This window comes from Cyphomyrmex costatus, unplaced genomic scaffold (genome assembly GCF_001594065.2).
Source record: "Cyphomyrmex costatus isolate MS0001 unplaced genomic scaffold, Ccosl1.0 scaffold14, whole genome shotgun sequence".
Classification (NCBI taxonomy): domain Eukaryota; kingdom Metazoa; phylum Arthropoda; class Insecta; order Hymenoptera; family Formicidae; genus Cyphomyrmex; species Cyphomyrmex costatus.
In genome coordinates this window covers 1,471,300-1,486,803 of record NW_017275390.1, presented here as the reverse complement: position 1 = coordinate 1,486,803, position 15,504 = coordinate 1,471,300, and the positions used below count along the sequence as shown (strand labels likewise).

The window sequence follows — 15,504 nt, the reverse complement described above, 5'->3', positions numbered from 1 at the left end:
TTTTTAATAATTTCTACAGTTTAATAGCAATAAAGCCAAATGCATAAAGCCCATTCTACAATTGCATAAGCATAGTTGTAAATGGTGTCGTTGTACGAATTAACCAATCACAGTCAAATACGAAGAAAATGGCTGCGTTCAGCAGACTCAACAGTTTTGCAGCCGTTTTATGATTCGTCTCGTTGATTGAATTATACTTTTAGATCTAAAGGAATAGTCTTATCTCAGCAAAGAATCATAAGACAGTTATAAAACTGTGGAATCTGCTGAACGCGACCAATGTTCGACTGTGATTATCAAGCCAGGATAAAATATATATTGCTTTTATTAACGTTTAAACAAAAAATATTGCAAAAGTACATTTTCAAATTGATTTTTAAAAAGTAACGGAAAAGTAACGAAAAGTTACCTTTCGAGTAACGATAACTGTAACTTTAAAAAGCGGTAACTAGTAACGGTAACTCGTTTCTTTTTTTATTCGGTAACGAGTAATTTGTTACTTTTAAAAAGTAACTTCCCATTCCCTGTTTATAACAAACTATTTTTACACGTGCATATGATACTACAAAACAAATCAGTACCGTCAAAATAAACGCTTCTGTTTATTTTGCCATTATAGTCAGAAATAAACGCTTTTGATAATTGTTTTATTCATCAGTATCGTCTGATTAAATATCTCTGATATATAAGAAATAAGCGACGACACTAGAAAAATATCAGCTGGCGTTCCACCACCGGTGCCGGGACTTGAACCGAGGTTTCTCTCGAGTCATCTATATTACGAAGCAACCGTTTTGTCGCAGAGCCACACAGCCCTGACGCTGATAGCTCCTCTAAATCGTGCTTATTTCTTAGTAAATTTCTAAGTTATTTATTATAGAATAAATAGTATATAGATACCAGTACCTTCAGACGCTTCTGCATGGTTATACCATATTATGAAAACGGAGCACAGATATTAATTTCTAAACATTACCGAATACGCGCATCCGCCTTATACTACTGTCAAGTGTAGTAGATTATGTATGACGTATCGAGTGCGAGCGAGATGGCGAAAGAAGAACGTCCGTCCGATTTATTGAATCAATTGTGGGAAACCTATTTTGAAATTCATCTAGAATCGAAATTGTGTTATTTCTGACAAAGTTCATTATATTGTTAGGGCGACCATTTATGTTATTTTCAACACGTTTTATAATCTCGATTAATGTACCGTCGAAATTGTGTTTATTGATAGGAAGACCAAAACCGTCACCCTGCTGTAACAGATATATTGGACCTCAACGAGAATGTCAACCTTGCAGCTTAAATTATATAAAACCATTTTTTATTTAACTTATCTAAAGGAGCAGCTTCTCCGAACTTATCTGTTGAAATATATGTATTTTTTTCTGCTGAGAGTCGTCCATCTGTGTTCAGTGAATAATTAAAATTATTATTTATTACGGTATTGTCAGAAATGCATGAATAAGAAATAGACTTGATGTTAGATCTTTTTAATTTTAAATCTTTAATTCTTACCCGAACTATCTTCTTGTCAATTCTATTGGTTTGTTGAAAAAAATAATACTGTTTAAATTATCTAAATATTTAAAAAATTCACATACTATGGAATTTGGCAAGCAATTATTAATTTTACAGGAACGGTAAAAAATATTCATTCTGATAACATGCAGATGATGGTATGCGTCTTTCACTTCTAAATGCAAAATTGCCCTTACATTGTTTTGATGGATCTTCTCAAGTCTTTTATAAGAAATTCTATTGTACAATGATAAATTATTTGAGTTCGTGTATCTCTTTAAGTGTGATATGGCACTAAATTAAATCTAATATAATACATGCTTTTAGAAATCTAATACGGACTCTAATATTAACACTTAACTTAACAAGATTACAAAAATCTTTTAGAAAAATACAAGTATCTATGCCAAATTAATTTTGGATAAAAGCAAAAGTAAAATTCAAACTATTGTAATTATAACGCATGATTTCGCCTGCGTGTATAAAAATAATATATATTCGAAGGTTCTATAAGTATAAAACAATAAAATGACAAATGAATTAACCAAGAGCCAAATATAAAACAAATAAATTTTAATTTAAAAATCAAACAAACTTTTCGACGCCGATCGGGTCATTATCAATGTTACATTAAGTATAATTAAATTATTTAAAAAAAACCATAACAATTTTCAAATTAAATCTTTTCTAAAAGTAACAGTTACATTGCAGTTACTCGTTACCGAGTAAAAAAAATGACGAATTACCGCGTTACTAGATATCGCTTTTTAAAAGTACGTAACTCGTTACAGTTACCGTTACTTTTTAAAAATCAGTCTGAAAATGTACTTTTGCAGTATTTTTTAAATTGAAACGTTAATAAAAAAATATATACGCATAACAACTTACACTATGTATAACATTTACACTATGTATAGTTTTGAAGTGTTCGGAAAGTGTAAATTAAAAGTAGAAAAAGGTTAATCTTTGGAGCGTAGAAGGAGCGTAACGCAACGTTTCGCGCACTTTTTATGAAGTGTTCGGGAAGTGTAAATCAAGAGTAAAAAATGTGAATCTTTTGAACGCAAGAAGAAGCGTAATTAAAACCGTCCGGAATCCTACTTAAATTTCTACACAAGGTCCACTAACATTCAGTGTTCGTGGATCATGGAAATAGCATTTCCTGTACGATTGCATAGTCTTCAGCACCGTTGATGTTGGTATATGACTGAATAAGTGACCGCTTAGAAAAATAAGGAAATATTCCCGAATGAGAGGTAAACTTTATTCACACTTTGTCTACGCTCGGTCTACGTTCCGTTTACGCTTGCTAACGCTATATTTACGCCAGGATAAAAGTACATGGTGAGTAATGAAACATCAGAATTCTATAGCCTTAATGCTTTATTACTTTTTTGGTGCGCGCTCGTAGAGAAGTGAAGTAACACTACACGTTAATGAAGCATCAGTATTCCATACTCTTTACGTTTCGGTAACGCTTCCTTTACTTTTTATTTACGCTCTGATCTACGTTACATTTACGCTTATATGACGTTACATTAACGCCAGGCCAAGAGTACATGGAGAGTGATGAAGCGTTAATGAAGCGTCAGAATTCTATAGCCTTAACGCTTTATAGTTACACTTTCGGTGTATTCTCCCAGAGGAGTAAAGTAACTCTCTGTTAACATTTTGTTTACATTTAGTAAACACTTCCCTAACATTCTGATGTTCCAATCTACGCTATTCAAAAAGTTTGATGACGCTTTCATAACGCTGTCCTTACGTTTTGTCTACGCTCCGATCTACACGCTTCGATTACGTTTGATTAACGTTATATTTTCGCCAGGGTAATAACATGTAATTGTTACATAACAGAATAGCATGTCCAATCGTGTGCAAAGTAACGATAAAAGTAATTGTAAATTTCGTTACCATTATCCAAAAAATATAACTACGTTATCATTACAGTTACCAGAAAAAAAAATAATGCAGTTACCAGTAAAGTTACCAAAAAAATAATTTTTGTAACTGTAATTTCGTTACAAGTAACGAGTTACTTCCATATTCCCTGGTAATTATATAACTTTCCAATTAATGCACAATAGCATAAATCATGTCAAAACGATACGAGATATTAATTGTTTACTATCTTCCATGCACGTTATATATACTGTATTCATAGTAGGACTTTACATTAGTAAGAGTTCAGTGTGGTCGAGTATGTAAGGTGCGAAATCAACATGATTTCTGATAGGTTGAAATTCTTATTCTCTGTTCTCTGTTCCTTTTAGGATGCTATTCCATGATATGGAAATTACACCGGAACGGAACAGTGAGACCAATCACAATCGCAGAAAGGAAAGTAGAGTAATGATTACAGAGATCTGATTGGTCTCACTGTTCCGTTTCGGTGTAATTTCCGTATTGTGAGACAGCACCCTTATTCTGCGTATCCTTGAGCCCTTTCTGCCACCTGCAGTGCTGTTTTGGATGCATATATATATATACTATATATATATATGTATATAATTTTAGCGTTTCCAGCTGATATATTACTGGTTTACACAATGATTCAATCCATTTCTGTAGTTGAATAGCGATACTTCGCGTTTGCGCGTGGCCGATAAGGGGAATGGCGCTTCTTTTACTAAGTCAACATTTCAATATCCGAACCGACTCAAAAATGTGTTGTATACAATTTTGGCTCCTTGTGGGCCAAATTGTGGGCCAATGCGAAACCTGCCGCGGCATTTCGTCCCGGTCTTCACTATTGGAGTCGTCAGTAAGACATTGTAATGGGAGCCTACCTTAGACGCCTGAGGGAATTTTTAATTTTTAAGATCGAGATTCTATATGTGAATACTTTGCGTACTCGGATACTTGCGAGAATTGGCGCGAATCTCATTAGACCTCTGGTGGCAGGTCGCCACGGGACTCCACCCCAATAAGAGCGCTATCCAACGGATTGCGTCGGAATGATAAGGATCGAGTTATCAAGGACAAGGCGGTGTAGATTAGTGCTGCTCGTTGTTGCCACAGGTTGTTGCTCATTGCTGCTAAGTCGCTGCTCGTCGCTGCTCGTCGCTGCTCGTCGCTGATTGTTGTGCGATCGAGTGTTAATCGTGCGTAAGCGTGTTTGAGCGTGTGCGCGTGTTTAAATCACTTATTTGGCTCCTTGTGGGCCAACGGCGATTGTGCTGCGGCATTTCGTCCTATGGCCTCCACTACCGCGATCTCGTCAGTAAGGCATTGTAGTGGGAGTTAGAGACCCTCTAACAGAATCTAGCCATAAGATATCCAGTTTTGATTGGTCTAAAAGTGGGTAATTCCCGCTCATATTTGAATCACTCTAATGTTATAGTGTTATATTTCGGCAATACAAATAAAAATTGTTTTAGAATAAATAAATATTATGATCTTTATATGCAAAACATTAAAATAATATATATGATAAAAAATTCCTTACATTTAATGTTTAATTAATTATAACGATTAATAAAATAAAATTAATGAGTAGGAAAATAAATTTATAAAACATAAATTTAAATATTTTCTGTTCATATAACATTAATTCATTTTTGCATTGTATAACAAAAACTTTTTATATTATATAACGTTATATCTCATAAATGAATTAAAAATACATTTTTGTATTGTATAACATAAATAAAAACTGTTTATATATTATATAACGTTGTATCTCATAAATTAATTAAAAATACATGTTGTATTGTATAACATAAATATTTTGTCGAATATTAATCCACATTTGAAATCTGTTTCTTTATTAAAAGAGGATTTTTTATACTTTAAAAAATCAAACATTTTATTTGATATTCCAGGTTTAAGTTTGAAATCTTTCAATTTTCACTCGTGATAAATTGATAATCTTCTTAAACTAGTGAACGGCTATCATAAGCAACAATCGTGCGTGACTACTGAGCACGTTCAAAGAAATTAGGTTAAGTTTAAAGAAGAAAAAGGTTGGATGTATATCCTTCTCTCTCGTAGGATTTTGTCCACTCGCCTTGTGGCTAGACTCTGTTAAACGGTCTCTAGTGGGAGCCTGCCTTATAGTAGGGGAGGCCGAGAGGCTAAATGTGGATTTACTCGCGCGTCGTGGGGACCTATTGGATTGTGAAGATTAGATGCTAAAACGAAAAAAAGGTTATATGATGTATGCCGTTTCAGTGGTGGGGGGAGCGTGTACAGGCTTTCAAAAAAAACAGTGACAATGAAATACTCGAGCGTGTCAGATATTAATAATGTAAGCGACCCATGTGTTTCTGATAACGGATAAATATTAATCTGACGGTTTGCGTGGTGGGGTTAGCTGTAGGAAGGGGTCAAAAAAAGGGGAAAAAAAATTTCCTCGAGCGCGTCAGATTTTCATAGGGGATGTTAATTGGACTCTAAAGAAGCTCCTATTAAAAAACTGACGATTTGGACGCGACCGAGAGTCATGGACGATTTTTGAAAATGCAAAAAAAAATCGTGACCTTGAAATACTCGAGCACGTCAGATTAAGATACAGAGGGTTCAGTTTGATGTCCTGGACGTGCTGATCCATAATCTGACGATTATGTAGAGGGATTTCATTAATCTGTCGGTTTGAAAAATTTTTTTTCCATAAATCTTGTACAGACTGTTCTTATGCTCGAAATCCAAAAAACGCGAACATGTTTTCGATGTATTTTTGCCTCCTGATTATGAATATGACAACAGAAATTGGTGCTCGGCCATATCGTCGCCGCTAATTTGAAAAAACATCCTAAAAACTTGATTTTTTAAAATTTTTCTGCAGTTATTTTGAAAGATACAAATGTGCTGAAAAAATGGTTGAACAAAAAATGCAGAGCCACACGGAAAAAACGAAGTGCTTGAATCTACTATTCAAATAATAAGATAATGTTCCAACGAACTTTTGTAGTTGATTTTACTATCCAAATAGTAGCTTCAACAAAGTAGATAGTGCAGCTTACTATGTAAATAGTAAAACCAACTAAAAAACGTTCGTTGGCGCATATCTTACTATTTAGATTCAACAATTTCATTTTTTCCGTGCAGGAAATTCTGGAAAGATGCATGTATATACAAATTATATACACCGTTCTCATATTTAATTTATAGATCAAACGAACTTACCAAGTGAAGTTCGATCATAATTATGCCGTGGGTCTCGTCCGGATGGAAATTTAATTGTAGTCGTGCGCAGGCGCACGACTACAATTAAATTTCCATCCGGACGAGACCGGAGGCATAATTGTGGTTGAAACCATATACATTAAGAACAAGTTAAAAGAACCGATACGTAAGTAACCTAGAAGTCCCTTAGTCTTCATCGTCAGTGGTAAATTCATCATCTTCATATTCAAAGATCGATTCGATTTCGTCCTTGTCGTTTACATCTGGTACACAGTTCTCAGTCGCTACGCGCACCGCACTTTATTAATGATTTTGGCCACTTCGGTTTGTGTAAATCGTCAGATTATATTATTCCCGTGATCCTTGATTAATTTCCTTCAAAATAAAAAAAAATTTAACCGCGCTCGAGAAAATCCATGTCACGTTTTTTTTGCAACTTTGTGACTCTCCCATTTCCTTACGTCACGCTGAAATCGTCAGATTATTGAAATGTACACTTTTCTACATGTAATTAACACACCATACCTTAATCTGACGCGCTCGAGTTTTTCGAATGATCGATTTTTTTTTACTAATCTGACGGGCTCCCCTGGATCCCCGGCTCTATATAGAGGTTTAATATTTGGTGGGTACTTATTAGGGTGCAAGCTTTCCCCCTTTATGTTATTCTGACGCACTCGAGTAAATCCCAAAATCCCCGCTTGGCCTCCCCTACTATTAGACGCCTGGGGGAGTTTTTAAGTTCGGGGTTCTATATGTGAGCGTATCTCGGATACTTGCGAGAATTGGCGCAAGTCTTGTTGGACCTCTGGTGGCAGGTCACTACACAATAATTTCAGACCTTGCGTGTGTAAAATAAGTAGCTAGCGATTTATAGAAAACTTCAAAGAACAATACTATATGCTTGCAGAAACGAGCTAGGAGCTTTAGCATAAGAGGAAAGAGTATTCCAAAATTTCATTTATATGCTACGTCTACTATACAAGATTGCCGCTTGACGCTTCGACATTTGAGAGAATCGAAGATCAACGGAAACACACATCGTGTATCGAGCCTTGGTACATGTAAATAATATGATACGTTTCTTGTTCATAAAAAAATTATTTGAATAAAATTGAAATAACTAATATTATATACGTTTTATTATTATTTTTCCTCTCAAAAAGGAAAACTTTGACCAGGGCACATACGAACTTCTTTGTTACGGGTCTGACTAGGTCGATGATTCGGATCGTTTTTATTGATCCAGTGATGCACTTTTTGTGACAGCGCCGTTATCGGAATATCGCGAAACTAAAACACTACTCAACTGCTGTACGTCTATTTTACTCGTGGTGTATCAACGAAATTGTCGAATACTCGTTTCTCTTATATTAAAGCCCCTATTTCGTTTCTCCAAGCATAAGATTGTTCTTTCAGGTTTTCTGCAATTCGCCAGCCACTTCTGGTCAACGTGCAAGGTCTGAAACTCTTATATGCAGCACATATTGTGACGAGTCGACTGCAGAAGCCGATAACAAAACTGTAAGTTTTTAATTTTCTTTCGTTTTTCATATTAAATTGTAGCTGGCGAACTGTATTATCGTCGATACTTTAACTATGCAAAAGGATTTTTTTTATCCGTAAATGCAATTAAGAGAAACGAGTCTTTAACTAATTAATGATAGAACACTCCAGCATCCCCTTAAATCTTCATTGTGTTGTCATGAGAAAATTCATAATGGCGAGAACCCTGATCAATGCGAATCTTGTGAAGGATGTAGTAGGAAAAGGAGATGATTTCAGGCCACAGCACGTAATCAATTGCCACAAGGAGCAAAATAATTGTTACACTGATGAAAGAATATTTTGTATAAAGTTTTATCCCAAAAGAGCCACATCGTTTCAAGATATCGAACAAAATGTGATTTTTTATTTGTATTTTTTTTCTGTTAAATCTAAACGAATCTTTACAAAAAATCATGGGTATATATAAAAGGTATCAAAAAGATTAAAGTAAGAATTTTTTGTCATTCTTGACTCAAAATTCTGTTTTTAAAAAATTCAAGAATTTTTAAAATTGCATTTTTTATATGATCTGAATGTTTTACCACTTTTAAAATAATTCAGCAGCTAAATCTTATCATAAATCATGATTTTTTCAGATTTTTATATTTGGTGGGAAATACCAAAAAAAATTAAAATCATTTTTTTACCTAAAATATATTAGTTATATTTTTTAAATTATTCTTAAATATAATTTTACTTACCTTCGATCCTACTTCTGCAGACAATAGTTTAAAACTTTAATATCATAGAGTCCGCGTAGTTATAAACAACGAGAATTCCATTTTTTCTCCTTCAGAAAAATTAATTTAACTAATTGCGGCATTTGTTTAATTTTTTTTAAGCAAAGACCAATTTCTAAGTTTGTTAAGCACATAAACATGATAAACTTGTCTTACTCTACTAATATAATGTCAAGAGACTTCAGGTTTTTGATCTACAAGCTATTTAATCCAAAATTCGTTTTATATGTACACATTACAAAATTAATTTTATATTTTCTATTAACTAACTTTCTAAAATTATACAAAAAAATACCATTTTTAAGAAATCAAAGAACGAGCGCGATGCTCGGTCTCAGAGACGACACTAGTTTGAAATTGTTAAAAATTTTTGACCTGTGTCTTTCGCTATGTTTAAAAGTATTCTATTACTAATATTATAAGGTACTATAATTCATAACTCTATTATATTCATAACTCTATATTATTTATATATTATGAATAATAATACCTTATAATATTAGTAACAGAAACATCAATCGGAAAACCTGTGCTACATAGAATACACGCTAAATAAAACGCTAAATAAATGCAGTTGGAAAAGCTGGTATCCAATTGTCGCGCGCTACGACAAAACAGCAATAAAGTATCAGGAGTAGAAATGATATCAGATGTGAATACCGATACATTTTTCTATGTTTTTGGCTTGAAATCGAAATGTATCGGTATTCACATCTGATATCATTTCTACTCCTGATACTTTATTGCTGTTTTGTCGTAGCGCACGACAATTGGATACCAACTTTTCCATCTGCATTTATTTAGCGTGTATTCTATGTAGCACAGGTTTCCCGATTGATGTTTCTGTTACTAATTCAAGCCAAAAACATCGACCTTTCTATATTGTCGTACGTTCGCATTGAACTGTCGAACGAAAATATTCGTGACAGCTAATGTAAGTTAACTAAAAGTCGCGTTACGATACCTTTTTGTCAGCGACGTCAGGCATACTGCATAAGGTAAATGAATATACAGTAATCCCCTTCAATTATCACCTGCGCAAATTGACTGGAACCGTCCCCGTGACATTTGAGGTAGTCTGCTTTATTTATTTTCTTGAAGGTCTTGCAATTGAGTTAAAGTTATTTAAACAAGAGTGTGTTAAGGGGATCCTAAAGCAGGTCTGTATTACCGACAAAATCGTATAATTTTTGTATCGTAAATACTTTTTTTGTCATTCACAGATTCCAAAATCCTTTTACAGAATTAAAGTATACGCATTAATACGTTTCTGTGAGGTAGAATCTATGCTGAAAACGATAAAAAATTTCAAAATTGAGTTCTTCTTTATCATTTTTTAGTCCAATATGACGCTTCAGAGCTGTCACGTCGTTGCACGTCGAAACAACATTTGTTTTATATAAAAGCTGCGCAATCTGTACTTAAGAAATAGTAGTCCACAGATACGTAGTTTGCATGAAGAAACAGCGTGGAGTTCTTAGAATTAGACTTAGACACTTTATCGCGACGAATTTACGATACGAAAATTGACAGATAATGCGACTGCATGCATCACTGTCTGCGTGAGATATTATAGTGTGGTAGTATATAAAAGATATGTCGATGTGTTCTAAAACAGCGACATCTGGCGATTTTGTTAGAGTTCGAGCTTTGCTTAAGGATCCCCTTAACAATATTTTACCATTTAAGGAGATGCTGGAGTTATCGACGGAACACTCACTTTGTATTTCTCGTGCCATTTCGTTTTCCTTATGCAGAATAAAAAATCCTTTTCCAGAATAAAAGGGAAAACACAAACAAATTTAGAAAAGTCCAAACCGGTATGAGAATCCCCCAAAAAGTACCACGTAGTTTCTTTCTTCACATATATATAAATGAATGCAAGCATATATTCAAACAAAAAAGACTTTCCCAAATTTGACTAATTTATAAGATTATCGTGAGACCTTCAAATTATGATTTTAAAGCTTACAAAAGAAATGACACGAGAAATACGATTTGAGTGTACATAACCTCACATTCAAGCGATATGTAGGATATAGCGGAACAAGAAATGTGCGTTACTTAATGTATGTAAATATTTTCTTGATGTATGTAATATTTTAATTGGAATTAAAAATCTGTTTTATCGATATATCGATTAAGGCGACGAAGAGACAGCCGAACTAAATTGATGTCGATAAAACAGATTTTTAATTCCAATTAAAATATTACATACATCAAGAAAATATTTGCATACATTAAGTAAAACATTACGTACATTAAATAAGCCATTAAGTAAAACGTTACGTACATTTCTTGTTCTGCTCTATCTTATATATCGCTTGAATATGAGGTTATGTATACTCAAATCGTATTTATCGTGCTATTTCTTTTGTAAGCTTCAAAATCATAATTTGAATCATGATAATCTTATAAATTAGTCAAATCCGGAATTAAGTCTTTTTTGTTTGGATATATGCTTGCATTCATTTATATATATGTGAAGAAAGAATCTCTGTGGTACTTTTTGGGGGATTCTCATACCGGTTTGGACTTTTCCGGATTTATTTGTGTTTTCCCTTTTCTTCTGGAAAAGAATTTTTTATTCTGTATAAGGAAAACGAAATGGCACGAGAAATACGAAATGAGTGTTCCGTCGTTAACTCCAGCATCACCTTAAGGAGATCCTAAAGCCTCCTGTATTACCGACTAAATCGTGTAATTTTTGTATAGTAAATATTTTTTTTGTCATTCACATTCGAAAATCCTTTTACAGAATTAAAGTATACGTATTAATATGATACGTGCCTGTGAGGTAGAATCTATGCTGAAAACGATAAAAAATTTCAAAATTGAGTTTTTCTTTACCATTTTTTAGTCCAATATGGCGCTCCAGAGTTGTCACGTCGTTGCACGTCGTAACAACATTTGTTTTATATAAAAACTGCGCAATCTGTACTTAAGAAATAGTAGTCCACATGCATGTAGTTTGCATGAAGAGACAGTATGGAGTTCTTAAAATTAGATTTAGATGTCTAATTAAAACATAATTACGATACAAAAATCTACGTATATGTGTGGTGTGCGTGAGTAAAATATTAATGTAGTGATGTGTCAATGACACGTAATCGTCTGTGTGTAAGATATCTTAAGGATTCCTTAAGTTATTCAATATGGTAATAGGTGTGAATACCGACATATTTCGATTTCAAGCCAAAAACATCGAAATGTGTCGATATTCACGCCTGTTACCATTCCTATTCCTGACTTCATTGCTGTTTTGTCGTAGTGTGCGATAATTGGATACCAGCTTTTCTAACTGCATTTAGCGTGTATTCTATGTAGCACAGGTTTCCCGATCGATGTTTCTGTTACTAATATTATAAGGTATTATTATTCATAATATATGAATAATATGTTATGAATATACTATTGTGAATTATAGTATCTTATAATATTAATAACAGAATACTTTTAAACATAATGAAATACAAGGTCAAAAATTTTTAACAATTTCAAACTAGTGTAGTCCCTAAGACCGAGCGTCGCGCCGTTTCTTTGATTTCTTAAAAATAGTATTTTTTTTGTATAATTTTAGAAAGTGAGTTAATAGAAAATATAAAATTAATTTTGTAGTGTGTATACACATATAAAAACATTCACATCATATAAAAAATGCAATTTAAAAAATCCTTGAATCTTTTAAAAACAGAATTTTGAGCTAAGAATGACAAAACATTCTTACTCTAATCTTTTTCATACTCTTCATAAAGACCCATTTCATATTCTTCATAAAGACCTTCATAAAGACATGATTTTTTTGTAAAAATTGTTTGGATTTAACGAAAAAAAATACTAATGAAAAATCACATTTTGTTCGATATCTCGAAACGGTGTGACTCTTTTGGAATGAAACTTTTGCACAAAATATTCTTTTATTAGTGTGTTAATTTTGCTCCTTGTGGCAATCCATTACGTGCTGTGGCCTGAAATTACCTCCTTATCCTGCTATACCCTATTATAAATTAGGTTAGAGTAATTATTTGGTAATTCAATACCAATGATTATATTAACTGATAAAAAATAATAAATATTGCATCATTTTGCAGACGAAAAGGACACCTAAGAAATCACGTGATGATAATGCATTGTAATGATGAACGTGACAAGTCTAATAAAGACTCAGGTACCGAAAGTAAATCAGACAAATGCGAAACGTCTAATAAAGACTCAGGTATCGAAAGTAAATCAAACAAATGCGAAACGTCTAATAAGGACTCAGGTACCGAAAGTAAATCAGACAAATGCGAAACGTCTAATAAAGACTCAGGTACCGAAAGTAAATCAGACAAATGCGAAACGTCTAATGAAGACTCAGGTATCGAAAGTAAATCAGATAAATGCGAAACGTCTAATAAAGACTCAGGTACCGAAAGTAAATCAGACAAATGCGAAACGTCTAATAAAGTCTCAGGTACCGAAAGTAAATCAGACAAATGCAAAACGTCTAATAAAGACTCAGGTACCGAAAGTAAATCATACAAATGCGAAACGTGTGGTAAAGAGATTAAATATAAATCGGGATTTCGTGTTCATGTAAAACTTCATAAAGGCGAAAGACCTTATCTTTGTGAGTATTGTGGACAATTGTTTAGGTGAGTGTAAGTGAATAACACACACACACACACACACGCACGCATGCACGCGCACACACACACACACACAAGTTAGGAAAATATTTTGGTACTTCAATCTCAATATTTAAACTAACTAGTAAAAAATATTAAATATTGCAACGGTCGTTTTGCAGTGTAAAAGGAAATCTAAGAAAGCACATGGTGGCAGTGCATTACAATGATGAACGTTTCAAGTCTAATAAAGACCTATATACTGAATCATATAAATGCGGGACGTGTGGAAAAGAGTTTAAAGATAAATGGGACACGCGTGTTCATGAGAGAATTCATAAAGGCGAAAGACCTTATAAATGCGAATTTTGTGTAAAATCCTTTAGGTAGGTATTTAAGTAAACAACAAGAGTTAAGAAAATACTTTGGTAATTCAATATCAATGATTAAATTAACTAATTAAAAAATAATAAATGTTGCAACGGTCATTTTGCAGGCAAAAAGAAGGCCTAAGGCGCCACGTGGTGGCAAAGCATTGTAATGACGAACGTTACAAGTCTAATAAGGATCTATATGTTGGAGGCGTATCATATGAATGCGGAACGTGTAATAAAGAATTTAAGACTAAATGGGATATGCGTCATCATGATGAAAAAATGCATAAAGGCAAACAAAAAAGGCAAAAAAAAATAAGTGTATTGTTAGCAGAAGCCGCTAAATCTTAAAGGATTTTATTCTTATATATGGTCTCAAGAGAAAAATATTCTAAGCATAATATTCTTACAGTTAGAGTACATTCGTTTTACATCTACAGTAAAAATTTTATTTCATGAACGATAAGGTTCACAAACGTTAGCTATAGAGAACGACATGGCGATAACTCGCAAATTCTCTGACATCTTTGAAGATATTATCTTTACTGCTATAGATGTGACTTAAACGGTATATGCATCATATCGATAACAAGCAATGTAAATGCGTGATAAATGGTACTTACGTTCAAATGTGGGCTAGTACTTCTCTAAGCTGATCGTTTGTAAGAATTCTTGAACTTCACTCATCATGAAACAACTCAAACTATAAATGCTGTAATACAATATGATGTAACACGATGTATATACTATAATACGCGCTAAACGGTCAAAAGGCAGCTACACACATTGCTTTTCATGTTACTCGTAAGAGGGCATTCCGCTTTAAGTTAACATATTCCTTTCAATGCAAGAGAAAAACTGTTAGAATAATCTCCAATACATTTTTGACGAATAGTCCAGCATTAGAAGAGGAATACTCTTTCTGTAAAAGTTTCTGCTTAGAATATGAGGTTACCGGAAATTTCACTTTACAATTAGATTTTTTTGGATGTAGCTGTGTGAGATTTGTGGAAATATACAGGGTACTTTATTGAATAACAAGATTCAAAGGAATTATTTGATAATTCGTCCTATATATTTAAATTAAGTTGTAACAAATGGTGAATTTTGCTACGATAACTTTATAGACACCTTTCATTTCTAATGGCACAAAAAATGCGGATTCATTTAATTTATTAATATTTTATTTATATATTTTAATTAATTTATTAATGTACCAATTTAAAAAATGTGAAAATTCCCATACTAAATGGTAACTGGGTTAGATTCGGAGCACAGAAATAAAAGACAAATCCTTGCGAGGCATGTGCTTTAAAATTATCGTATTTCTAATTCTTTCTTACTTGATCATCTTTGTTTTTACGTTTTCTATAGATTAAGTATAAATATGCTAACTTTTCGTTTATGTATTCTCAACAGAAACAGTTCTGTAAACATGGCATCAGAATTCCGTATCTCTCTGTTTCGATCTAAGAAATTTAAAGAGAATCAGAATTTTATGTATACAAACGAATTTTATAGGTCATTCATAAAAAAATTATTTAACTCATTATTATATTCCTATTTGTTTTCACATTTCTG

The 15,504-nt window shown here is 33.1% G+C and overlaps 1 protein-coding gene across 1 annotated transcript; it reads left to right on the top strand.

Annotated features, from left to right (window-relative positions):
- The first annotated feature begins 13,064 nt into the window (after nucleotides 1-13,064).
- On the top strand, nucleotides 13,065-14,274 carry LOC108782937 (zinc finger protein 90-like). The gene is made up of 3 exons (XM_018551339.1): nucleotides 13,065-13,576; nucleotides 13,732-13,935; nucleotides 14,046-14,274. Exons 1-3 carry the CDS (start codon nucleotides 13,065-13,067, stop codon nucleotides 14,272-14,274), a joined length of 945 nt encoding a protein of 314 aa, XP_018406841.1.
- Nucleotides 14,275-15,504: the final 1,230 nt, after the last annotated feature.